At 40.2% G+C, this 26839-nt stretch overlaps 1 protein-coding gene across 1 annotated transcript in view; it reads right to left on the reverse strand.

Moving 5' to 3' along the window:
- Nucleotides 1–2977: 2977 nt before the first annotated feature.
- RFX6 (regulatory factor X6) overlaps nucleotides 2978–26839 on the reverse strand; it is a 49123-nt gene continuing 25261 nt past the window's right edge. The window contains exons 8-19 of the mRNA XM_034767002.1: nucleotides 25190–25267; nucleotides 24985–25098; nucleotides 21741–21790; nucleotides 20277–20436; nucleotides 19247–19391; nucleotides 17596–17705; nucleotides 14157–14274; nucleotides 12805–12927; nucleotides 11095–11304; nucleotides 8389–8901; nucleotides 6466–6684; nucleotides 2978–3779 (exon numbers count right to left, since the gene is read on the reverse strand). Of these exons, the coding sequence (XP_034622893.1) occupies nucleotides 3586–3779; nucleotides 6466–6684; nucleotides 8389–8901; nucleotides 11095–11304; nucleotides 12805–12927; nucleotides 14157–14274; nucleotides 17596–17705; nucleotides 19247–19391; nucleotides 20277–20436; nucleotides 21741–21790; nucleotides 24985–25098; nucleotides 25190–25267 (2034 nt within the window). The 3' untranslated portion in view covers nucleotides 2978–3585. The remainder of the gene's footprint in view (nucleotides 3780–6465; nucleotides 6685–8388; nucleotides 8902–11094; nucleotides 11305–12804; nucleotides 12928–14156; nucleotides 14275–17595; nucleotides 17706–19246; nucleotides 19392–20276; nucleotides 20437–21740; nucleotides 21791–24984; nucleotides 25099–25189; nucleotides 25268–26839) is intronic.

Here is a 26839-nt window from a genome sequence, read left to right on the forward strand (position 1 = left end):
CCTCTTCCATCCTCTGTTCCTGACTATAACCTGGAGATTCTCTATCATTAGACTCTCCCCTAAGAGAAGTCTCTGTCCGATCCACATCCTCCTCTGCAGCAGTCGGCTTTCCCCCATCTCCTAGTTTAAAAACTGCTCTACAACCTTTTTAATGACAAAACCTTTAATTAGCATCTGGATGTGAGGGGGCTGGTATGAGAAAATGAATGTGACAAGACGTTATGCATGTAAATCACAACACACTCAAATGAGACATTGGGTACCACTGCCTGCCTAATAAGAGCCAATTCCTACCATTATGGGCATGCACATGCAGCACATGTAAGCCCCAGTTGCCAAGAGCACATCCATCAAAGAGATATCTTGCCTTTTGAAGAGAGGATGTCCCAAGCTGTGCTGTCATATCACAGGATAAGACATTGGTTATCACTTTCCTGACATATGTTATTTATCATTGCTGGCTAGTTGCACCAACCAGCTGCTGAGAGCAACACATGTGCTCATTAGAGTGTGGACTACACATATCCTTTTTCTGGATAACAATTCCCCCTTTGGTTATATATAGTCCCTAGACATAGGAGCAAGTGGGTAGAGCCACTCTCTCTCCTATTTGGCCAATCCCCATTGTGGTGCAGCCTCATGAGACTTTTACCTTTGTGGCACCGTATATTGAGTTCGAAATCTGTATTTAAGTACTTCCCCTTAACTGCTCACTGCCTCCTGTATGAAAGGAAAGAAACCTTATATAAAATACCAATTTATAAACTATAGTAAATCAGCACAATGATGGGGGAATAACATAGATGAGATTGCAGCTCTACTTTCTTTGTTACATGTTCATAGTCTCATAGATTTTATGGCCGGAAAGGACCATTATAGCCATCTAATCTGATCTGCTGTCTAACAAAGGTCAGAGAATTTCACCAGTAATTCCATAGCTTCTGGTTGAGCTAGAGCATATATTTTAGAAAGACATCCAAACTTGAGGTAAGTTTTTCGGCATGGTGTGACATCATTTCAAGTCTCTCATTTGTCTTACAACATATGTATAGTGCAGTGGTTCTCAACCTATTTATCATTGTGGGGGTGTTACCTGGGCCATTGGTTGAGAACCACAATGCCCCCCCAATTGCCCTATGCCCAGCACCCCAGTCCCTGCCCAGAGATCCCTCCACAGAGTGGGGCCAGGAGCGGCTGCCATTGTGGGGGCTGGGTGGCAGGACAGCCCTGGACCCCATGGCACGGCAAGGCAGGGCAGCCCCAGATCCTGCCACGGGGGTCAGTGCAACCCTGACGGACCCAGACCTTGCTGTGCCGGAGGGGCAGCCTGGTATCCCGGACCTTGCCATGCGGGCCCTGTGGCCTTTAGCACACAGCTGGGCCACAGCTGTGTGCTAATTGGGCTACATGTGGCCCATGGGTTGAGAACCATGGGTATAGTGAGCCTAGCATCGCTACCATTAGCAGAGATGACTTAAAGCCATATCACAATATTTTTCTCGTTTACGTTATTGCAGCCAATACATGTATAATCCTGTCTCAGCTTGCCTAGCTCAGTTGCCATTATGGAATACGGTGCTGGAGGAGGGTGTGCTAAGTAGTACTATGGCTTGTTCCAGAGGCTTATGTTTTATGCACTTCTTTATTGCAGTGTTTAAAATGTGAGGTGATTGTTACTTTGCTCCAAGATAGTTAAATGGATGTTTTCCACAAGGGTTATTTTCTATGCTGTGAAAATAGCAGATAAATGTGTACTCACTCTGCCTGTATTATTGCCTTTCTGCTGCAATCAGGCTTCCATGACAGAAGATATGGTAAAAAAAGAAAAAGGAACTGAAGTTATGCATGAGATGGAACTAAACTGAATACTGCATCATAATCCCATTCCGTGCCCCTTCCCCTCCCCCCATAAAAACCCAGTGGCTCCAGCACATGGGGAAGTTCTAATCCTCATCTGAGTTGTGTGAACTGGACCAATAAAACTAAACAGCCCCTTAAATCTGGGAAATTTGCTTTTACATCCAAATCTGAATGCCGTGGTTTGAGACCATTACTGTAGGATACTGTCTAGGGTTGCCAACCTTCCAGGATTGTCCTGTAGTCTCCAGGAATTAATCTTTTATTAAAGATTATGTCATGTGATGAACCCTCACGAAATACATCCAGCCAAAATTGATGACCGTAATACTGTCTCCTCTTAAATGTATATGATGACAGGTTAGTGTTATGTGTTTATTCCCACCACAGCCAGCCCAAGACCTAATAGCGCCCCAGGAGAGGAGCATCTTGGCACCTCCCCTCCATTTGTTAAACATTTGAATACCTTATTTTTCATTGCATTTGTAGCCCATTTCAGGACTGATACGTGGTTTGCCTGCTTCTTCATCTGTTCTTTGCTCTGGTCATGTGTAGGAACAGATGTTCCAATAAATCCCTTCCTCCACTCACTGTTATAGAATTTTTGAAAATGCTGTATGTAGAGGCTCATGGGCTGGGCCAGTCCTAGACTCCCCTCCCCCCCCCAAGCCCGGCATCCTAGGTCACTTGCCACTAAATCCGGCTCTGCTGCCTGCCCCCTTCACAAACACTCCTACAGAATCGTGACCCTTTTAAAGGGAGAGTTATTAAAGCATAACTGGAGTTTTGCAATATGTTTTGATCATCTCCACTACATTCATGTTGGGTTCACAGAGCCCTAGCCAAAGGCCCACTGAAGACAATGACAGTAATTCCATTGACTTCAATCAGCACTGGATTGGACCCGTACAGCACAAATATTTTCAGAATTCCAGGACATTTTGTGGCACAGTTTCCATTTAATGTCAGTTATCTGGGACAATATCAGGCAGTGGTATGAAATATTTAGAGGATAATGTTTGCAGTCTCTAAAGGTGGGATTTAAATAAGAAAGGTGTTTAAAGTTTTATTATTATTATTTTAAAAGAAAAAAACTGCCCTATAACATGGCTAATTCTTGTGGACTCTAACTTTAACATGAAGTAGGAGCATAAGGCACTAAGCATTTGAAATTGACATTTTAATGCACAACAGTAGAAAACTTAAGAATTTTGATTTAGATTGATTTGAAGCAGTAAAAAATTGACCTTGTAAACATTTCCATAGGAGGTAGAAAACATACATTTGACTATTTGTCAAACAAGAGAAAGTAAACAGTGACTCTGCAATCCTAATAAATAACAAGCATCACAGGCATTAAATAAACAATTTTTATACAAAAAAGGTTTACGTGAAAGACTGAAGCGGTGTATTTAATAAATTAAAAATGGGAATAATTATTTCTTCACAGCCAACACATGTTTGCAAGAATCACTGGTTCCTTCTGCTCACTCTGAAATTATGACTTCAGAACTGCATTGATGATGACAATTTCTGAGCAATTCATGTGCAGGACACAAATCTGAATGTAGCTCATTTTCTGTTTGGGTGTTAATATCTTCAGGATGGGTTCCTTACGACCAATTTTTAATACTTTTTCATCCCAGTCATTGATGGGGTTTGACAACTAATAAAACCATCAGAGGCTAGAACTGGAAAAATGTAAAAAAATAAAATGCCACTCCTAATTCAAGTGCCTCCAGCAGCAGCTCCCATGAAGACAGTGTTGATTGGTGGTAAAGATGACACCATCTCTCTATTGGGCTGTCCATGGGAGTCCAGCGTTTCCTGAGAAGGATACTGGTTAGATGTTCCATACATGCACTGGGAGGAGGATGCAGATATTGCAGTTTGCATATTTGAAGCTATGAAAAGAAAGGTAACTGTCACTGCACGTTTTTTTGTTTGATTCTCTCTATCTTAATATACAGTTTACTTTAATTAGATACAAGCCTGTATTCAGACATGCCATCTCCCTAAACATGGGTAATGGGGGGTGGGGGCTGAAATCTGAACCCACTCTGGATTCAGCTATGAATATCCCAAATGGCTCCTCTCTTTCGAAGGGACAATCTAAAATCCCAGATCTGAGGGAACATCCCTGAATTTTTAGGATGTTACAAATCCAGCTGAACTTCACAGCAGGAGCCCATCTCTAGGCATGTAAAATGAAGCATGTTTGCTATTCCTCCTCCTCCCCCATCTAGCATCATTCATTCCAGTATTGACTCTTAAGGCTGGTCTACACTTACAGCACTGCACCAGTGCAGCTATGCCACTGTAACGCTTAGTGAAGACACTATGTGCACCAATGGGAAAGGTTCTCCCGTCAGAGGAGGTACCCCATCTCCCCAAGAGGCAGTAGCTAAGTTGACTGGAGAAGATTTCCTGTCAACATAGCGTGTCTACACCAGGAGTCTGGTCGGTACAACTGCATCGTGGAAAAGCCACACCCCTAAGCAACGTAGTTATACCAACATAAGGTGATAGTGTTGACCAAACCTCAGACTGCATCACTACCTCTAGATGTAATAAATCAAACCTTCCAGCTGGCAAATATCATCACAGGACACAAAAAGCTCTTGATGAGGACAATCCCTGGAGTGTTTTTTCCATGCTGAAGTTTCTCTTAAAGAAGCCAGCCAGCAGTGGCTATTTGGAAGTCTTCAGAAGAACCATAGTTAAACTCTGTTTTGGGATTTCTATGACTGGCATAGGTGAATACAGCTTTTTAAAAAGTTATTGCAAGGAAAAGAACAAGGGCACAGTTAAGTGGCAAGATGAGTGGGCAGCTGCCCATTCCTAGATTTGGGGAATCATTTTAAGTCTGACTGTCTTGGCCAAATTGTTGCTCATACTATTACCATGATTGTTCTCACAATCAGTAGACTGTATGTGCCAATAGCAAATTAAGTGTTTTCAGATTTGCCAACAGGGATATCTGGCTGGCATGTGCATCCACAGAATTAGTGCACAGTTCCACAAAATGTTTTGCATATTTCAAAATCATGGCCCTTTTAGTCAAAACTAGTTTAACTAGCAAACAGACGCAGCTCTCCCAGAGAAAGTGGGCAAGGAGGAGCCAGAAAGAGAGCTGGGGAAGTCATAGTCATATTCAACCACGTGTGGAGGACAGCCCTGAGCATTTCAATATTGTTAAGTCTTGAATATTGCTAACCATTAAAAAAGGGAACATCACCAATAAAAATTATCAAGACTCAGACTGCAGTGGTTTGGAAACTTCAAGAAAAGGCATGAGCTAGTATAGAGTGCAAGTGACATGTGATTAGGGCTAAGCAGAAAACAAATTTCCTGGCCTGAAAGCATTTTTGAGATTTAGAAAAAAATTCCCATCCCAATGGTGACAAAAAAATCAAAATCTCAGAAATTTTTCAAGAACTGTCAGAAATATTTTTCAGTTTGGGTCAATGAAAAGATTTCATCATGATAACGTCAAAATATTTTGTCTGAATGTCAGTCTTCCCCCACCCTCCTTTTAAACCTTTTTAAAGTCTAAATGGCTAACATTTCTAAATGAAAAGTTATTTCGACTCAGAAATCTGAAACTTTTTGTTTCAAATGTCAAAACTGGATATTATGGCAATTTAGAAACTTTTCCCCCAAAATTTTTGTGGTGTTGTCATGTGAATTCATAAATTCATAGCTTCCAAGGCCAGAAGGGACTACTATGATCATTAAGTCTGACCTCCTGTACAACACAGGCCATAGAACTTCCACAAAATAATTCCTAATGAACATTTTTTTAGAAAAACATCCAATCTTGATTTAAACATTGTCAGTGAGAATCCATCACAACCCTGGGTAAATTGTTCCAATGGTTAATGACTCTCATCACTAAAAATTTACACTTTACTTCCAGTCTGAATTTGTCTAGATTCAACTTCCAGCCGTTGGATTGTGTTATACCTTTCTCTGCTAGATTGAAGAGTGCATTATTCAGTATTTATTCTTCTTGTAGATACTTATAGACTGTAATCAAGCCACTCCTTAACCTTCTCTTTTTGAGTTGGAAGATTCATTGAAGCTTGAACAGTTTCAGTTTCACCCAATTCACATTTTTGAACCAAAAAAAGTTTTGTTGAAAAATTCCTGACCAGCTCTACACATGATCCGTCTAAAATAGAAGACATTATTCTTGCATCTTTTGCAGTTTATTGCACAAGATATGCAGAAAAGTGGGGAAAGGAAATTAAATAGCTGGGGTCTAGAAGCAAATACATATTATGTATATAGAGTCTAATTATGCTGTGATTTACATCCTCCTTGCAGTTCTTCTGACCCCATTAATAAATTTGAATGAAAATAAGGCCTTGTATAATGCAGCTGACTTCCATGGAGTTAAAGGGGGATGAACTAGTCCTTTATTCTTAATATTTACCTTTCCAAACACCTTGGGATCACATGGTTCTCACTCTGGCAAAACTCACTGATGTCAGTGGCTGTTTTGCCTTAAGTGAGGACTACAGGATTTGGCGAAGGTGTACAGACTACACTGTATTAAGGTGTTACCAGGTTCATAGTACTTACTTGATCATCAGAGGTACTTACTTATGGGGGTCCGACAGACTATTGAAGATGAGGAATCTGCATAGTATGAGCCTGCCTGTTTTCTTCCGTTGTCATCTAAGATGTTGAGTGGGTCATGAATGTCATTGTATGGCGGCAGTGGTCGAATGCTGCTTACACTACTGATTACAGAAACATGCTGATCTACCATTGATCCAAGTCTGTGGGATTCTGGGTAGTTTATGTTGTTTCCATAGTATCCTATTGACAGGGAAAAAAAACAAAAAAGTAAAATAAAATAACTGCATAAAAAAGAAAGGTTGCTCTAGTGGCTTAACTGCATGATTGGGAGTCAGAAGATCTGGGTTCTACAGCCATCTCTGTTAGTGCCTATCAGGGCGAACCTGGGCAATCCATTACCCCTCTGTGCCTCCGTTTCCCCATCTGTCAAATGGAAGTAATAGTACTTCCCAGAAGCGCTGTGAGGTTTTAATTAATTAATGCTAGTAAAGTGCTTTGAGAACTGCTGACAGATCATACTCTTGAAGTGCAAAAACAGAGATGGGTCAAAACCAAACGCTTGCAACTGAACCCATTGAATTTTAGGTGGTCTAGGATTAGCATCTCCAAGTTGAAATACATTGTTCCAGGTCAGCTCCAAAACCAGAAGGGGCCAATTTTCTGGTGCCAGTCAGGCTGTAGAGAAAAGCTAACTAGAACAGCCACTCTTACAAGGATTTGATACCGTGGAATGCAAACCAAAACACTAACTTTTATATGGTTGAACCTTGAATTCAAACTTCAAACCCTAGCTCAAATATCTGGATCTAGTTCCAAACACCATGTCTTCAATTTCTATTTATCCTTGTTTTGTTCTCATGAATATGTATATGAAAAGCTAAACAAGGATTATTTATAGAACTAATATAAATTAGCTACAAGTGACTGGTTGTAGTCATTATGCTACAATAAATCCATTATGTAAAATCCACTTCTTTTAAGTTTTCCCTAACTAGCTACAGTAGCTTAGTGAATTCCTTGGCACACAGCTTATTAAACATTAAGGCATTATCTATGTACAATGAAGAGAGAAGAGAATCTAAAAAGGTTTCGGCACAGAGTGAATCTTTCACTGTAAAGTCAGAGTCAAACCTATCTCATCCACAATCAAGTAGTCAGAGGAGCAACTACTCAACTTCATATCCCTAATTCAGTTCTGCCCCTTTGAAAATTTGACCCATAATAGTAAATAGATTTTGAAATGGATGGCCAAGAAAAAATACAAGGAAAGAAAATTCTAATTATAATGGTATTGCATATGCGCTGTGCCTTTCGTCCTGAAGGACCCAAAATCACCTCATAAACTGATCTACAGGTCACAGTCCCAGTAGGAATCATTTCACCGACCACATCTCTGGGATGGGACATGGCCACTGTTTTAAGTTCACAGCAATCCACACTAGGACCAAAACCCTGAACTGCAACCAAGCTGTGCTTTAAGCCACTTTTGTTTTGCTACCCTCGCTTGGGGGCTGGCTGGACACTGGATTGACCTGGTATAAAGAAGAGCAACTTGACGGTTGCTCCGTTTGATACCAGCTGCCTAAGGGGCTCTTCCAGCAGTGGAGATTGCTAAAGCACAGAGACATGGACCATGCCCCCTTTACGCTCAACAGGCCAACTCTGCTAGAGGGAGGTTAGCACAGGAGCTGCGAAGGCCACCCGGGGATCCCCCTGGGCAATAGGAATCAGGAAATCAATTCTCAAGTAGCTAGTTACCCTGTCTTTACAGCTGCTTTGTGTCATCAAAGCAGTGGCAACCAGCCAGGGTGCACAGGAGGATAGAAGTTGTGAACAGGAACTGAAGAACACCTTATGTACGAGAGAGGAGACAAAGAGCAAGTATTGCCTCTGGATATGAATAGATAGTTCAAGAGAAAGGAAGATGCTTATAAAGATTCATACCATTGGAAGCATTAGGGGGATATGTTGCTCCTGGACAGGCAGCAGACACTGAATTGCTCAGGAAATTGAAGCTCCCAGTGTTCAAAAACTGCATATTGTGTGTGTCCTGAGTAGTCGAGGAGGGACCGTAGTTGGAGGGAGACCTGGGATTGTATGGAGACACAGCACAACTGCTACTGAAGTAGTCTCTGGAGAATTGTTGCTCACTCAAGGCTGCAAATCGACTGTGCTCTGCCCTGTGGTGATAAACTCCTGAAGGGGTAGGAGTCTGGGGCCTGAACATGGCCTGGTAATTGGAATTGCTTCCATAATAGCTCTGATTGGTTTGTGACAAAGTCTGGTAAAGGGGCTCTGAATAGGAAGAGCAGTGTGAATGTGTGGATAACACTGGGCCTACACTTGGCGGTCTCCCAGCCATTGGGCCCTGGTTGATAACACTTCCTCGATTGGCCATGGCTGGGGAAATGGGTGGAGTCATCAGATGACCAGTGCTTTGAGAAAGCTCCAGCTGACCTGAAAGAAACAAACATTAGTTTTAGGTAGTGTTCATGCTGTGATATTCTCAGATGCTGACTAGAGTGGGTTTTTCTAAAACTGTAAATATAACACAGTGATGAGTGTGTGTTATGGGTTCCCCTCTATGCTGCTCTGCAGAGGATTTGGAGGCCCTCAGTTCAATCCCTTGTGCGTTGGCCAACATGGCAGCCATCACATTAAATGGTGAGGGGGGCACCTCTGGTATTCAAACTGCTGTGGACCTCAAATGTTTGAGACAATGATGCTTCTATCCACTGCTGAAAGGAAGCTCTTTCTGAGCATCTGAGGTCCACAGTGGTTCAAATCTCAGATGTGCCTCCACTTAATGTGACAGCCACCCCTAACTGGCTAACATACCAGGACTGAACTGGGGAACTCTAGAGCTACAGAATGAGCTGCTCCAGCCCCAGCTCCAAAGCAAATGCTCTGCAGCTAGTAACTGTAACAACACATATCCTCTGTGAATTGGCTTAGAGGGGGACCCATAACACAATCACCAGTTGATTACATAAAGTTTACACAATATTCTTTCCCCTTTAGTAACTATAGACTAAAAGAGCAATGATATCAGTAAAGAGACGAGCCTGATGCATAGAATCACAGAAACATAGGTCCCTGGAAGGGACCTTGAGAGGTCATCTAACCCAGCACCCAGAACTGAGGCAGGACCAAGTGTACAAGACAATCCCTCACAGGCATTTGTCTAACCTGTTTTTAAAAACCTCCATAACCTCCCTTGGAAGCCTATTCCAAAGTTTACCTATCCTTATAGTTAGAAAGTTTTTCCTAATATCTAACCTAAATCTCCTGTGCTGCAGATCAAGACCATTATTTTTTCTCCTACCTTCAGTGGACATGGAGAACAATTGATCACTGTCCTCTTTATAACAGCCCTTCACAATTTTCAAGACTGTTCTCAGGTCACTCCTCAGTCTACTTTTTTTTTCAAGACTAAAACACGCCCGATTTTTTTAACCTTTGCTCAAAATTCAGGTTTTCTAAATCTTTTATCATTTTGTAGCTTTCCTCTGGATTCTCACCAATTTGTCCACATCTTTCTTGAAGTGTGGTGCTCAGAACTGGACACATTACTCCAGCTGAGGCCTCATCAGTACTGAATAGAACAGAACAGTTACATCCTGTATCTTATATATGACACGCCTGTCACCCCAGAATGATATTAGACTTTTTTGCAATGGAATCATATTGTTGACTCATATTCAATTTGTGATCCATTATAACCCTAGATAATTTTAAGCTATTTGAGTTATTCCCCATTTTGTAGTTGTGTGATTGATTTTTTTCTTCCTATGTGAAGTACTTTGCACTTATCTTTATTGAATTTCACATTGTTGAAGTCAGACCAATTCTCCAATTTGTCGAAGTCATTTTGAATTGTAATCCTGTCTTCCAAAATGCTAGCAACCCCTCCTAGCTAGGTGTGATTCACTAATTTTATAAGCGTACTATCTACTTCACTAGACAAGTCATTAATGAAAATATTGAATAGTACTAGACTTGATAAGTCCTCTGATAACTACTCTTTGAGCAAAGGTGCTGTCTCTATGGGTGCTCTGGGGCTCAAGCACACACAGAAAAAAATAGGGGGTGCTCAGCCCCCAACAGCCACAGTGGCTCTGAGGCCCCAAGGCTGGCCGTCGATCAGCTGTTCGTCGGGCACCAGGGCTGGTTGCCAATCAGCTGTTTGGTGGGCCCCAGGGCTGGCTGTCAATGTGGGAGCGGCTGGTGGTAGGCGCTTGGGGGAGAGGATTAGACGAGTGAATGGCAGGCAGGGGGACGTCGCAGAGTGGGGGAGGGAAGAGGCCTAGCAGGAGTGGGGCTTTGGGGCAGAGTCGGGGTGGAGCACCCAGCGGGAAAAACAAAAGCCAGCACCTGTGTCTTTGAATACGGTCTTTCAACCACATCATAGTAATTTCATATAGACCACATGTGCTTATGAGAATGTCATATGGGAATGTGTCAAAAGCCTTACTAAAATCAAGATATATAATGGCTACAGATTTCCTCTTATTAATAACCCTGTCAAAGCCAATAAACCTATCAAAGAAGGAAATTAGGTTGGTTTGCAATGATTCGTTCTTGACAAATCCATGTTGGCTCTTCCTTATTACCCTATTATTTTCTCTATGCTTAAAAATTGGTTAATACCTGTTAGCTGCATATTTTCACTGTCCGCAGTGGAGAAGGGGTTCAAACCAGAATATAAACTGCTGTGCTGGTTGGCTGACAATGACACATACGTTTGCTCTGCAAGGCACTCATTTTTGACTGAAGTGTCACTAGGAAGGGTAGCAGCTTTGTTGCGGTTTGCTAGGAAGCAAGAGCTTGGTGATGCGGTAAAGGCAGCTTTACTTGCATCTGGAAAAGTATAAGAAAATTCTTGATTGTTGTTGTATGCATATATAGCATGTAAACTCACTGTCCATGTACATCAGCATGTGAACCGGCTGATGAGAACACCAGGGGCCTGTTAGTGATTCATTAACATTGTTTGGTCACTTATTTTAAAACAAAAATCCTACAAAGCCTCCAATTTTTACATGGTCATATATGCAACTTTATTAGTATCACCCTAGCTTTCCCCTTTCCTGCTCAAAAGCCTTCCATTGTGTTCTATGTCCATAGACCTACATCATAACAGAAGAACTGCTCTTAAATGAAGCAATACCGGTAATTACTTGGGTCAAATTCATTCCTCTGGAAATGTCATCGAAGTAAGTGGAAACACTCCAGCCATGAAGTCAATTGAGTTACACCAGGAATGAATTAGGCTCATAACATTTAATCCTTAATCATATGGAAAGGTGGAGGAGGGCGTTCAAAAGCCCATTAAGCTCATACATTTTATAGTGTTGCCTGGCAAAAAGTACTTGTTCTCTTCAGTACTTCTCAAGTTCATTGCACACCATGGGAAAAGCCTGGCGCCAATGAAGTCAATGGGAGTTTTGCCATTGTCTTCAATGAAGCCAGGATTTCACTTTCAGGTCCTCAAGTCCCACCCGAGTCCCCAGGATGAATGCAAATTTTGCATAGCACAGAACTCTGTAAAGCTGAATAATAATAATTTTAAAAGGCCAATTTCCCCCCTCAGATTAAATCAATGGGAACCGCTAGTATCAAAGAGCGGAATTTGACCATTAAGAAACAAAAAGCTGCAAACTGATTTCATTTAGACTGTTGTGACTCCACTGAGCCCAGGACTCTGGATTTATACGGTGTAAATAAATGAGACCTGAATTTGGTCCAAATGCAATTTCTTGAGCTTTACTCAGCTTTATTCACTTCACAGCAAAGTGCCTGGAGTATGATAAAAGGGTCAATGTTGAAGTAGAATGATAGCTGGGAATGTTTAAAATGCTCTTTAAAAATTCCTTTTGTGCCTTTGCTCATGTTAATACTTCACCGGGTACATTTACACTGGAATAAAAGACCTGCAACATGGCCACAGCTGGTCTGAGTAAGCTGAGTTGGGCTTGTGGGGCTTGGGCTGTGGAGCTAAACATTGCTGAGTAGACATTTTAGGTTTGGGCTGGAGCCTGGGTTCTGGGACCCTCCCCACATGCGGGGTCCTAGAGCTTGGGCTCCAGTCTGAGCCCAAATGTCTACACAGCAATTTTCCAGCCCCACAGCTGACCCGGGCAAGCTGTGGGTGTTTAATAGCTATGTACATGTTACCCTAAAGGTGAAATAAGGTTCCAGTCCTGTAAAGACCTTAACTTTAAGCATATGGGGAGTCCAACTGGAGTCAGTGAGACTACTCATGTACTTAAAAGTTAAGTATGTGCATACATCTTTTCACAGTCAGGACTTAAATAAATAAATAAAAACAAAAGGAATTAAACGTAACAATCAAGTTACCCAAATTCTTCATATACTTGTCCAATAGATTCTGGAGTTCTTGTTCTTTGTCATTGTTGAACTGGGTCTCCATGGCTAGCAGGATGTACTCATCTAGTAGCATACGGATCAAATGAAAAGAACCTTGGGCAGTGGGGGGGGGAAAGGAAGAGAAGAGAGAGTGTAGCAAAATTATCTTTGTGACCATCTCTCAACACTTTACAAGAAGCAAGTGAAACAAACAAATAATTGTTGGACTTTAAATGACCTGCCAAGACCAACAAGGAATAGTGCCTAACTTCTCGCTCTAATCTCTGTTTGCACTGGCCCACCTAGCTCAATATGTTTACTGTCCTGTAGGCTATTTGGCCTCTAATTACATCAAAGAAAAATACTGATGAAAGTGAGACATGCTTTATACAAGAAGAGGGCACACACTGGAGGTAGATAAGGCTGCACTCCGCTAGAATGAGCCTGACTCTGCTCTATTTCTGTTTGTCTTGTACTAAATAACCGGACAATGGTCGACAGAGTCTTGGAGCTGATTTCAAGGAAACACCACATTTAAAACAGATCTCCCACTACAGCCTTTTCAAATATCCTTTGAATGAAAGATAAAAATGTAACACCCAATATAGAGATCAGTTGAGAAATGATGTGCTCACTGTAATGTGATTTTTCACTTCATGCTGAAAAAATTTCTAATTTGGAAATATCCGTTTTGAAGGACGCTAAAATGTTAAAAGCTTCAACTTATATGAAGTGTGAACTTGAGATCTTAAAACAAACAGGAGCAGGATGCTGTGTTTGGTGTCTATTATCCCAGAGCTAAGCCATAAAGATATTTTACTAAATTCCTTATAAAATGGCTCGATGTGAAAAACAATTATTTTTGCCAAACTGATTCGGATATATTATTCTTATTTAAAATCACTTATCTGGACCTCTTATCTTGGGAAATATGATTGTGCATTTTATTGCCAAGTTAGATAATCATAATATTACCTTGTTCTTATGTAGTACATTTAATCATTATTATTAGTGGTATATTATTGTTATTTAGATCTCAGTACTTTACAAAGGAGGTCAGTATCATTATCCCCATTTTACATATTGGGAAATTAACTCCTAGCACTAGCTCAAAAATGACAAAGAAATATCAAACCTTTAAAAATTAACATTAATCCTAGGGTACCAACTAATCACTGCTAAGGATGTTCTTTAAAAATGCAGTTAGCAATGTATACAGTATAATCGTTTGGGCTCTGGTCAGAGAAACATTAGCCCGAGGACAATTCCACATGCTTGGGAAGTCTGGATAGCATGCCAAGCAGGTAGTTCATAAAGGAGGGGTTTAATAAAGCCCAGGGTACCAAAACTTGATGCGTTGTTTAGGGTGAGATTATGCATCACTCGGGCACCAAAAAAGCTCCATTTGAGAAGGAAATCTTGAGCTCTCTTCTTCAGTGACCTCCCATTTTGTTTGCTTGCCTAAAAGAGAAAGGAAGAAAGAGGACTCTATAAGTAAACTATGTTGACTCCTACTCATAGGGAATCTTATTCAGCCTCTGCACGTGGCCACACGACACAGCAGGGGAGACAGGAGAGTGGTGTGTGTTTGGCAGTTCACAGGATATCTTGGCCAGTCTGGCAGGACAGTTTGGCTGCATGAGACACACTCTGCAGTGCACATACTTAGTACTTCAGAAAGGAGTAGTGTGCACTCTCTCTAGTGCAAGGGGGCTGGGGACCCAGCCAGGCCTCCCTTGGGGCTGTGATATGCTGAATGGTGTTTCTGCTGGGCTCCTGTCCTAGCACTCAAGATAGTAATACCGCTCTACACATGTATAGCTAGAGAGAAAAAAAACTCTTTGCACTGTATTATGCCACATACAAACGACAAGCTGTAATTGGTCCCTGTACTTTAACTTCATACGCATAATATTCAGTGGGCCATCTCTCTTGCCAAACAACAAAATGATATATCTAATATCCTAACTGTGGGGCTTTTAATACTAGCGGCTCATTGTTGTCACTTTAGCCTGACAGGGCTTTGCTCCATGTGCTAACATAACCTGTCACTTTTGCAAACAGAAAGAAGCGGTGTTGTGAATTTGACAGTGACTGCACTTTAACATGAACAGAAGGTAGAGGGCAATGGGAGGATTACATGTTCTGTAAATGATTAGCTCTGACTCAACTAATCTCAACTCCTACAGGGGACTGTTGGTTGGGTTTGTTTTTTCCTAACCCTGGGAAAACAACCCTGGAAGCCATACCTGTTTGCCTTTGTATCACATTACATAATAGATGCTAAAGGGGGGATGATCTCCTATCTTTTCTGCCTTCCTTGTTTATCACTGATTGTCTAAAAGAAAATCCCACATCACATTTTAGATTGTAACAGTCAAATTCTGCCTTCAGATAAGAGGGCTCAAACTTCACTTAAATCAGTGGGAGTTGTGCATTTGTGTATATAAGACAGTAAATATCATAATGCTACTCTATAAATCCATGGTACGCCCACACCTTGATTACTGGGTGTAGTTCTGGTCGCCCTGTCTCAAAAAATATATTAGAATTGGAAAAGGTACAGAGAAGGGCAAGAAAAATGATTAGGGGAATGGAACAGCTTCCATATGGGGAGAGATTAAAAAGACAGGGACTTTTCAGCTTGGAAAAGAGATGACTTGAGGGCATATGATGGTGGTCTATAAAATCATGACTGGTGTGGAGAATGTGCATAACGAAGTGTTGTTTACCCCTTCACATAACACAAGAATCTGGGGTCACTCAATGAAATTAACAGTCAGGAGGTTTAAAACAAACAAAAAGGAAGTACTTCTTCACACAATGCACAGTCAACCTGTGGAGATTGTTGCCAGGGGATGTTGTGAAGGTAAAAATTATAACTGAGTTCAAAAAAGAATTAGCTAAGTTCATGGAGATAGAGCCATCAATGGCTATTAGCCAAGATGGTCATGGATGCAACCGCATGCTCTGGGTGTCCCTCAACCTCTGACTGCCAGAAGCTGGGAGTGGATGACAAGGGATGGATCACTGATCTGGTCATTCCCTCTGAAGCATCTGGCATTGGTGACTGTCAGAAGACAGAAGAGTGGGCTAGAGGTACCATTGGTCAGACCCAGTATGTCTGTTATATTATCTGAGGGCTGAATTCATCTCTAAGGGCTCTATTCAGCATTGTACTTAATAATAACAATACCTAGTTCTTATATAATGCTTTCTATCAGTAGCTCTCAAAGTAGGTCAATATCATTAATCCCAATTTTACAGATGGGGAGACTGAGGCACAGAGAAGGGAAATGACTTGCCCAAGGTCAACCCACAGGTCAGTGGCAGAGTCAGAAATCGATCCCAGGTCTCCTGAGTCCAAGTCCAGTGCTCTAGCTACTAGATCACACTGCCTCCTCTTATGTACCCACTTACATTAAGGAGCTCAGTACGATGACAGAAGACGTTAGCATTACAAATCATTATATTTTCAAACAAAAATAATTGAAAAAAAGTTCCTCTTTCACTGAAAAGGCTTGATTCAGAATTTGGTGTTTGACTTGAGATCATTGATCTCACTATCACCTGAAGCACTGAATTTTCCTCATCTGTCTGTTCTTCTAGATTGAGTCACAAGCTAGGATGTCATTTATTATTTCAGATATAACCTGGAACTCTGAATGCAGGTCTTGACAGGTAAGGAAGACCCAAATTTAAACTATTTTGTTTTGAAAATATACGTGTGTTTGGTAACAGATGAGCATAACAATCTTAATTTAACTACTCAAACCTTAACTCTTATTCAGGGCCGGCTCCAGACACCAGCAAAGGAAGCAGGTGCTTGGGGCGGCCAATGGAAAGGGGCGGCAAGTCCGGGTCTTGGGAATTTGGCAGCGGATCCCTCAGTCGCTCTCTTCCTCTTTGAGCTGCCACGCCTAAGTGCCGCCGAAGAGGAGGAGAGGGGGTGAAGGACCCGCTGCCGAATTGCCGCTGAAGAATGAAGTAGCGCGATTGAGCAACTGCCGAAGTGCCGCCGATCAGCTTTCTCTTTTTTTTCCCCCCACTTCGCCGCTTGGGGCAGCAAAAAAGCTGGAGCCGGCCCTGCTCTTATTATTTTAAATTTGCTTTGCAAAAGATTTTTAATTCACTATAAAAATAATTCCCATCAAAATCTTGAGTAATATTAGTGCACTCAGCCTAAAATCACAGAGGCACTTTCCATGTGGTCGTTCTTTTCATACAAGAAATTCTTCTGCAGATTAGCCACTGCTGATTCCATCTGTTACTTTATCTTACACCACACTTAATGTCACATAAATATCATTTAGAAAGAAACAAAGATCTGCATCTCTGAGGACCAAATCTTGCTCACACTCATTTGAGCAGTCCCACTGGTGTCATATATACAAAGGTAAGGTGTGTATCTTTTATTTATTTTTACATCATTATGGAAGTGCTGATTTTAATGTCATAGTCATATGTAATTGTGGTTTTCATATATAAAACACTTGAGGTGGGATTTTCAGAAGCAGTGAGTACTGGCTTAACTCTGACTTTATTGGAGCAGATCCTCCGCTGGAGTAAATTATCATAGCTCCATTGACTTCCATGGACTGATGACAATTTACACCAGCTGAGGATGTGTCTCATTGAAAAGTCATTGTCTTCAGGGAGAGCAGAGTTAGCCCAATGCTGAGTGCTTTTGAAAATCCCATCCTTGAAGTCAGTGGGACTTTGCTTACATGATTAAGGGGAGCAGGATTTGGCCCTGAATCAGACAGAGCAGTTGAAAGGTACCTTGATAACCCTTTGCTCAACCACAGTATCCAACCATTCAATAAATGATTCCACAGTGGCATTCTTCTTTAGCAGGTCCTTCAGTTCTTGGAACACTGTAATAGAGTCATCTACCATGTAAAAAGGAAAACACATCGTTGCTCGCTCCTCTGAATATGAGAGAAAGCCACTCACCAGTCATTGACACTTTTGTAGCATGGAAAGGAAAGGAAAGAATTAGAGCATTGAAAGAATGGAAAATTCACCAAGGAAGCAAACATTCTTGTTTGTTAGCTTTTTGTGTTTGTTTGTTTGTTTTGTTTTAAAAAGCTCTTCCATGTTGCAAATAATAGGAGACTTTAAGAAAATGGAGAGTTTTCCCATAAAATAAAATTACACACTGAGATACTGACATTTTTCATTAGTTTCAGGATCTGTTCTTGGACCCATGTCTAATTCTAAATTTAACAGGACAAAGAACAGCTTTATCATACTGTAATATGGATGATCGAAACAATGGATGACTTTCACTGTGTCTTAGGTTTCTCTGACTTCTTAGGTGCTCAACAGCAAAACTAAGCTACTAGCCCATCCAAGATTCTCCTTTTCTAAAAAGTGTCTCATTACCTGTCCAGTGAATTCCCAGCTAATCTTTCTTTTCACTCTGCTAGTAGAGCAAGAACAGAAAGGAAAATAGTAAATAAATAAATAAAAAGAAAACAGGAGAACAAAAGAGCAACTAAAGTGAAAATATGACTAAATTGTGAGGCATTTTTTAATAAAAGAAAGAACAACATATACTTCATTCAACCTTTCATGATCAAAGTAACAAAATGTAGAAGAACACAGATGCTGTTGCTCTCAATTCTGCCAGATTTTGTCCAACATGTTCCTTAAGTGATTAAAAAGTATCTTTTGTCACCACATAGTATATTCAGGCACTGAGGAGAAGGTGGCTAAATCCCTTTATTCTGAGCCAGTAGCTATAAGAACAGGTAAAAAAAAATAGAAAAATGATTGTGTGAAAAAATTCAAAATTTTGTAGCTCTTTCCATTATCTAGTTTTTGTGACATTGTCTAGGATATATTTACTGACATTTTTTATTTTAGAAAAAAGGCCATTTTCAACAACAACAAAGTTTTTTATGCAAGCAATGTAATCTAGCTCTAGTAGCTATTAAATAAAGCTACAATTAAGTATTAAATATGCTTTTAGATGTGTTTCTTTAGAACCCTTATGCCCCATCTTCACTATCAAATGAGCTGTTGAAGAGACATTTTTCAGAAACAAATCAGCTGTGTTGACCTGTGCAGATGGTGGCTAACTTTTAAAAAGAGTTCTGACAATTATCAGATAACATAGATATCATTTTCTCAACAATCATTTTAAAAATGCCCAGTTGGGATGCCAATAGCTGACACAACTGTGTTAAACCATTTTCAAGGTTGATATTTGCATGCAGAATTTGATAAAAGCTTCTCCTTTTGTTGGACACATTGGGACCATTTAATGGCTTTTTAAAAATTTTGGAGGTGAATCCTGAATTAGCATAGGAAACTCAAAACCTGTAAGTGCAAAGACATTTTCCTCAGTCCATCTTCACACTAACTAATCAAGCATAAAATGCAAGATTTTTTTTGTATTTTACAAAATATCTTACCACAGACTTACATTCAGTGTAGACTTCCCCATCAGATTCCATGCTGCCTGAGACTGTGAGAAGAGCTTGAGACCCAATGCTATTCAAATCTACCTTCTCAATATCAGCCACCATGGAATTCACCACATGCTGATCAAAGAGGGCTGGTCGGGCAATCTGCAAGAGACCATAGGATTAAATGCTAAAATCTGCACCTGTGGAAAGAACTGAATAATTTGTGGAAGAGGAAGGATCGTGAGCTCTTTCCTTCCTTTTTTTAGGCTGAGGAATGATGTGTCTTTTTTATGATTAGATACCACCACAAGAATACAATTATTTCAACATTGACCAAATAGAACTGCCATGACTGAGTGAGAATTGATTCAATTTCCATATTAACTAACTCTTAGCCTTCTCCTTTCTTAGTTACATATACATTATAATACTTTGTTCTACTGAAGTGCCTTCCATCAGAGGCTCTCAGGGTATTTTTACAACTCCACTGTGATGTTTCTATTGTCTTCATTTTACATATGGGAAAAATGGGGCACAGAGAAATTATATGACATGTCCAAGGTTATACAGGAAGTCTGTGGTAGAGGCAGGAATAGAATCCTGTATCTTAACCACAAGACAATGTTTCCTCTGATATAGTACACCAGATAATAAGATGATGGTATTTCATAATTGTGAATGACTGCATGTTACTGGTGCAGAGCCAGCACCACTTACATGGGTAAATCACAAGTTAATCCAAAAGGTAATGAACTCACTAACCATTGCACTGAGGAAGTCATCATTTGGGAGAAAGATCATTTGATATTTTCCACTTTGGGAATAAACAAATACCCTTTTATTCCACTTCATAATTTGCTTGCCAAAGCATGGAAGGATTTGCAAAGAAAAATCCTGTGGGGATTACAGTGTTGTCACCTGAAATGGTAGCAGACTCATGGGTCCAATGACTATAGCTGGTCAAAAAATGGGAAGATTTTTCATTAACCTTTCACTCTACAGTGTTTTGTAGTGATTCAAATTCTCAGTCTGGTCTCCAAAGCTTACCTGAGCTAGGTGTAAGAATGATGTCTGTCGTTTCAGAGAGGAAACAAATCTTCGTGCAATAGGCAGTTTCTTATCTGCCAGAGCTTCTGGTAGATTTTCTAGAGATGAAACAACCCACTGTTCCCAGTTTTTAGCAAAAGTTCTTATATCTGCCAATAAACTACAATAAAAACGATATATTAAAGAAAGGCCAACATTATACTAAAACATTACATTGCATCAGTTTAAGGGGAACAGCTTGAACAGCGAAGGCCATCAGAGATAGCAGCAGCACAAACACCTAGACAGACAAATAATCTCCAACAATTTTTCCCCTGGGGGAAAAGAACGGAGAGGATCTACATATAACAGATACTAATCACATTCTTAAGGCACTGATGGCAGGTAATTAGATATCATGGTGATGGGTGTGATGCAAGAACCATGATAGTATTCTGAAAATAGTGGAAATTAAGCTTTCATCTCACATAACTAGCATGTTCTAGTCTCCTTTGTCTTCAAAGAACATCCACTCAACCTATATGCCTCTCCAGCTGCTGCCCCATCTACCTTCATCCCCTTCCCTTCCCCTTCAGATTCTCTTCCCCAAACTGACTACTTTGTGCCACTCAGGTAGTATGAAGGAGCTGGAATCTGGCCTTAGCTGTCCAGCTGAGAGCTCCTCTTTCAGCTAGATGGTCTAGCTAACTCTTGAGATATAGGCCATGGCAGGAGAATGGCAGAGACATACAAACTGCTGCCTTTAGTGCATTAACTCGAGCAGAGCTAGCCGGAGTCTGTCTACCCACACTGGGAATCACACTTCCCAGAGGCAGTGTAGACATACCCAGAGGGATCATACTCAACTGGTATAAATTAGAGCAGGCCTGAGGCTGCCATAATTAAGGCTGGCACTGGAGGTGGTCGATATTGGCACCTAAAATAAGGGCCATAACTGGCTCCTTGACAGCTCCCTCCTCACCACTCTCCTAGGAGCTTGGTGCAAGAGAAGATCTGTCCTACGGTGGCAATAGTGATTACGGGCCGAACCCTGAAACCCTCAGTCATGTGAGTAGACCCACTGATTTCATAGGGCCACTCACACAAATAAGGGTTTGCAAGGTTGGGTCCCATAATTGGAAATTTTAAAATGGCATCATCATTCAGTCTACTTTGATTACAGCTGTAATGTGAAAAACAGCAGCAGGAACAGAGAGCAACATACCAATAGGGTCAGATTTGAAAATATTTTGGAAAAAATACACACAGGTCTACATCTATACATTCCATCAGTTCAGGTTGTATTTTGTCCTGTACTGCACCATTTTAGAAAGGTCCTTAAAATTAATGTTGTAACTGAGTAAAAGTCTTCTCACCTTAGAATTCTATCGTAACATTGGCTGCTTACTCCATCTCTCTCTGGAGCATTTGATTGCCTAACAATTACCCAGACTATAGCATCATTAGTAACTGTCAAGTACCCACCTTTCTGGCATTTCTTGCATTGTTGCAGGGATGAGTACATCTGTGAGGACCTGGAACAAGGTAATAGAAAACTGTTTTACACCTCCATTGTCAACACATTCATACAAAGAAATTTAACTTCTGGGAAATTTAATTCCTATTGTAAGCTCCTGGAGGACTCTTCCATTTACACCTCTTTGAATCTTTCCTCATGACTCTTAAGAAAAAAAAAATCCAGGTAATGAGAAAAGAACTGGACATTAAAATAGGGTTCTCTTTGCTTTGATAGTTTTGGATATTTTAATGTAAAAGTTGAAGCTTACAGCATTTTCATGTTTTCTTATCTGCTGCCTTTATTCTGATCAAGGAAGGCACACCAAGTTAGTTATAATAATGCATTTCATAGAGGTCTGCTCCAGAAATGTCTCAAAGATTCCCCTGTTTTTGTCACACCCGAAATTATTGTTATGGAACGAGCTAGTAGTGTTAAATTCAGTAATGATAACACTATGGACAGGAAGGGTGGTTTGGGGGTTACAGGAAAGCTGGGTTCAATTTCTGGCTGTCACAGACTCTCTCCATGGCCTAGGGCAAGTCAGTTTGCCTCATTGAAATGGGGCAACTGATATTTCCTTTCCCCGCCCTTTGCCTCTCTTGGCTATTTAGATTCTTTGGGGCAGGGATTCTCTCTCGCAATTTGTCTGTAGAGCACAGAGCTCTGCTCCTATCTTAGAAATACCTTAGGTACATATATGGCCCCCATCACCGTAGTATCTGACATAGCTCTGTAGACACTGCAACTCAGACTGGACCTCAGGTTCTGAAGCTGAGGGAGGGATGCTGGCTCAGAGACTTCCTGCATAGAAGTACTCTAAATGACTTGCCTACAGTCACACAGGAAGTCTGTGCTGGGGAAAAGACTTGAACTCAGGTCTCCCAAACCCTAGGCTAATGCCCCTAAGCATTGGACCATCCTTCCTCTTGTATGGGTGGAGCCCAGAGGATTTTCAGGGTCTGGTGCAGGTCCTGGGACTCAATCTCAAGTAGGGGCTTGGTGGGGGGCGGGATTCTAGTCCCTTGGTGGAACAATTGGGGTGAAACAGCACTTAATATCAGCTTCTGTGATGGGTTTTAATTATCTGGCTCAACACAGGGTTTCTTATATGTCATGTAATAAAACAAAATTTGTTTATACTAATAATTTTAATGGTAAAATAATACAATAAAATGCTAGTTTATATTTGACAATTGTAATGCCAAGAACACCTTTAATGCTTGAAAACGAGAACTAGGGAAAATGACATAGAAGGAATAGCAAATTCTTTAATGTGATGACATTTTGGGGAATTCCACTATTCCAGATTTTGAATTCTGCGGTTTGTAATATTTTTTCCCTTTTCGCTCAATCTTAGTTTAATTTGTAACCAATACTTATGGAGATACTGTGTTTTTAAGCAGAAAACCCATGATAAACTCAAGGCACAAATGTTCTATATCTGGAACTGATGTTAAGTGGCACAGTCCAAGAGCAGTAATTCATATCTTTATGCTAACCTCCTACACTTTTTATTGATTTCATCAATTGACATGAACCTCAAATTTGCTGCTTGGTTTGCTGCTTGATATGCTTCTATGAAATGCTTTCCCTGCATCTTGCAGATTTTTTTCATATTTTTATCCAGTCAAGAAACGCTAACTAGACCCAAACCTCTCCGTTTGCCACAAACACTACTTTTGATGTTTTCTGATTTTCAGTAGCAACTGTGAAACCTATCAGGAAGATAATGATAAGCCTTTGTACTTATGTGATGTCTCTTATCTGACAGGTTTCAGAGTAACAGCCGTGTTAGTCTGTATCCGCAAAAAGAAGAACAGGAGTACTTGTGGCACCTTAGAGACTAACAAATTTATTAGAGCATAAGCTTTCGTGGACTACAGCCCACTTCTTCGGATGCATATAGAATGGAACATATATTGAGGAGATATATATACACACATACAGAGAGCATAAACAGGTGGGAGTTGTCTTACCAACTCTGAGAGGCCAATTAATTAAGGGGAAAAAAAAACTTTTGAAGTTTTGACAAATCTGACATCAGGAATCAAAATACTCAAAAACCAGTGGGAGAACACTTTAACCTGTCTGGTCATTCAGTGACAGACCTGCGGGTGGCTATATTACAACAGAAAAACTTCAAAAACAGACTCCAAAGAGAGACTGCAGAGCTAGAATTGATATGCAAACTAGACACAATCAACTCCGGTTTGAATAAGGACTGGGAATGGCTGAGCCATTACAAACATTGACTCTATCTCCCCTTGTAAGTACTCTCACACCTATTATCAAACTGTCTGTACTGGCCTAGCTTGATTATCACTTCAAAAGTTTTTTTTTTCCCTTAATTAATTGGCCTCTCAGAGTTGGTAAGACAACTCCCACCTGTTTATGCTCTCTGTATGTGTGTATATATATCTCCTCAATATATGTTCCATTCTATATGCATCCGAAGAAGTGGGCTGTAGTCCACGAAAGCTTATGCTCTAATAAATTTGTTAGTCTCTAAGGTGCCACAAGTACTCCTGTTCTTCTCTTATCTGAGGATCTCAAAGAGCTTTACTGCTATTAATTAAGTAAGGGCCAGATTTTCAAAAGAGCTCAGCACCCAACAGCTGCCACACAGGTGTCTGAAAGAGGCTATTTCCATTTTACAGGTGCTAAAAAATTGAATAAGAGAGAGCTCAAATACCAAATGCTAAGGGCCTCCCTCAGGCCTGGTCTCCACAAAGTTTTTAGACTGTTTTAACTATTTCGATTAGGGGAGTGATATATATATATATATATATATATATATATATATATATTTTGCCAAAACATTGAAATCAATACAATTCCTAATATGGATATCAAAATACTGGTATAAAAGTTTTTATCCATGTCCTACTCAGACAATGAAGTTACTATGTATTTCCTTGAGTAAAACCTGAGTAAGAACCTCAGGATTTGGTCCTAAGGGACCTACTCAAGATCACACAGCAAGTAGGTAGCCGAGGAGGGAATGAAGTCAGCACAAATTCTGCTCTGACACCAGTTTTATGCTAATGATTATAGTGAAGATGCTGCTGATATACAGAGGTGTGAGAAAGAGGAGTCAGGCCTCAGGAATCTTGTTGTTCTAACTTCTACACCTTATTTTTACTCAAACACCTCCTGTTAAATAGCTGTAGATTGACCCAGCTTATCCACAAAACTGAATGCTTAACTCACCTTGTAGAGTATTGAGTCACAAACACAGAAGATGTCAATGATAACAGGATTTTCAAGCAGGGGAAGAAGATGGTCAGGCATTCCTTGCCAAAAATGTAGTAAGAAATGCTGAATCTGGGGAGAGGAAACAAAACACAGAGACAAATAATGTCTTTTCTGCTACCTATGCATATATAACCAAGAATGTGTATTCAAACAGCCTCACCTCTTCAAAGTTCCCATTAATTGCATTGTCAAGGACACACTGACAGTGTGTTTTGTACATCATGATAAGGGTATCTACCTGTTTTGGAAGACAGAAAGATTAAATAGGATCTCTTACCACTCTCCTTTAGCGCTGTGATGAAGTAGGTTTCTGCTGTCTTTTGCTAGCATTGAAGTACAGTATATCAACCTTCTAGCATAAAAGGAATGAAAGTGCATACCCTTCAGAAAACTGTGGGTACAGCTCTAGAACTGATAAGAATGAAAGAGAAGCCCATCTCTAATTCTGCATCAACACTTTTAAGGCCCAATCCTGTATCAGATGTGCAGAATATATTTTGAAAGTTTACATAGGCAGTGGCCAGTTTACCCAAGTTAGGTGGTGAAGTATACCCACATATTTGAAAGTAGGATTAATTCCCAAGAGTAGTACAAGTTAATCATTAGGCTACTATAGGCGTCTAGGAGTGTTTTGAAACATCATTGGGTGGACAAATGGGGAAAAAAGCTGTCAGTCACTGGGTCAAAGTTTAATCATCACCTTTCAAGAGCAAAGCTTTAAAGAGCAGAATTTTCCTTTCATCTCATGCAGCTGATTCATCTCTAGTGTATTGCTCCTTGATTTTAATAGGATTGCAGAGGTGTGACTGACAAAGGAATTTGTCCCAGTGTCTGAAAAATTGGTAATATTTGTAACTAGAGTTGTGCAAAACATTTCCAAAGAAGCCTGACCTTAGACAAAGCTTACCTGATCATCCATATTCAGAGAAAGTTTGCTATGGTTTGTGAAACTTTCCAACATACCAAGGCCCAGATTGAACTCAGGTTTGCATGGTTTCTGCTAGGGTTGTCAATTAATCACAGTTAACTCATGTGATTAACTCAAAAAAATTTATCGCGATTAAAAAAATTAATAGTGATTAATCACATTGTTACACAATACCAATTGAAATTTATTAAATATTTTGGATGTTTTTCTACATTTTCAAATATATAGATTTCAATTACAACACAGAATACAAAGTGTACAGTGCTCACTTTGTATTATTTTTATTATAAATATTTGCACTGAAAAAATGATAAAAGAAATAGTATTTTTCAGTTCACCTCATACTAGTATTGTAGTGCAATTTCTTTATCGTGAAAGTGTTACTTACAAATGTAGGTTTTCTTGTTACATAACTTTACTCAAAAACAAAACAATGTAAAACTTTAGAGCCTACAAGTCCACTCAGTCCTACTTCTTGTTCAGCCAATCGCTAAGAGAGACAAGTTTGTTTACATTTATAGGAGATAATGCTGCCCACTTCTTAATTACAATGTCACCTGAAAGTGAGAACAGGAGTTCGCATGTCACTGTTGTAGCTGACATCGCAAGATATTTATGTGCCAGATGCATTAAAGATTCATATGCTTCTTCATTCTTCAGCCATCATTACAAAGGACATGCTTCCATGCTGATGAAGCTCGTTAAAAAAAATAATGCGCTAATTATATTTGTGACTGAACTATTTGGGGGAGAATTGTATGTCTCGGATGATGACCCTGTATATGTTGTTTGATTAAAGAACATTTTCACAGCAGATTTGACAAAACTCAAAGAAAGTACCAATGTGAGATTTCTAAAGATAGCTACAGCACTCGACCCAAG

The sequence above is a fragment of the Trachemys scripta genome, chromosome 3, assembly GCF_013100865.1.
Source record: "Trachemys scripta elegans isolate TJP31775 chromosome 3, CAS_Tse_1.0, whole genome shotgun sequence".
NCBI classification, from domain to species: Eukaryota; Metazoa; Chordata; order Testudines; family Emydidae; genus Trachemys; species Trachemys scripta.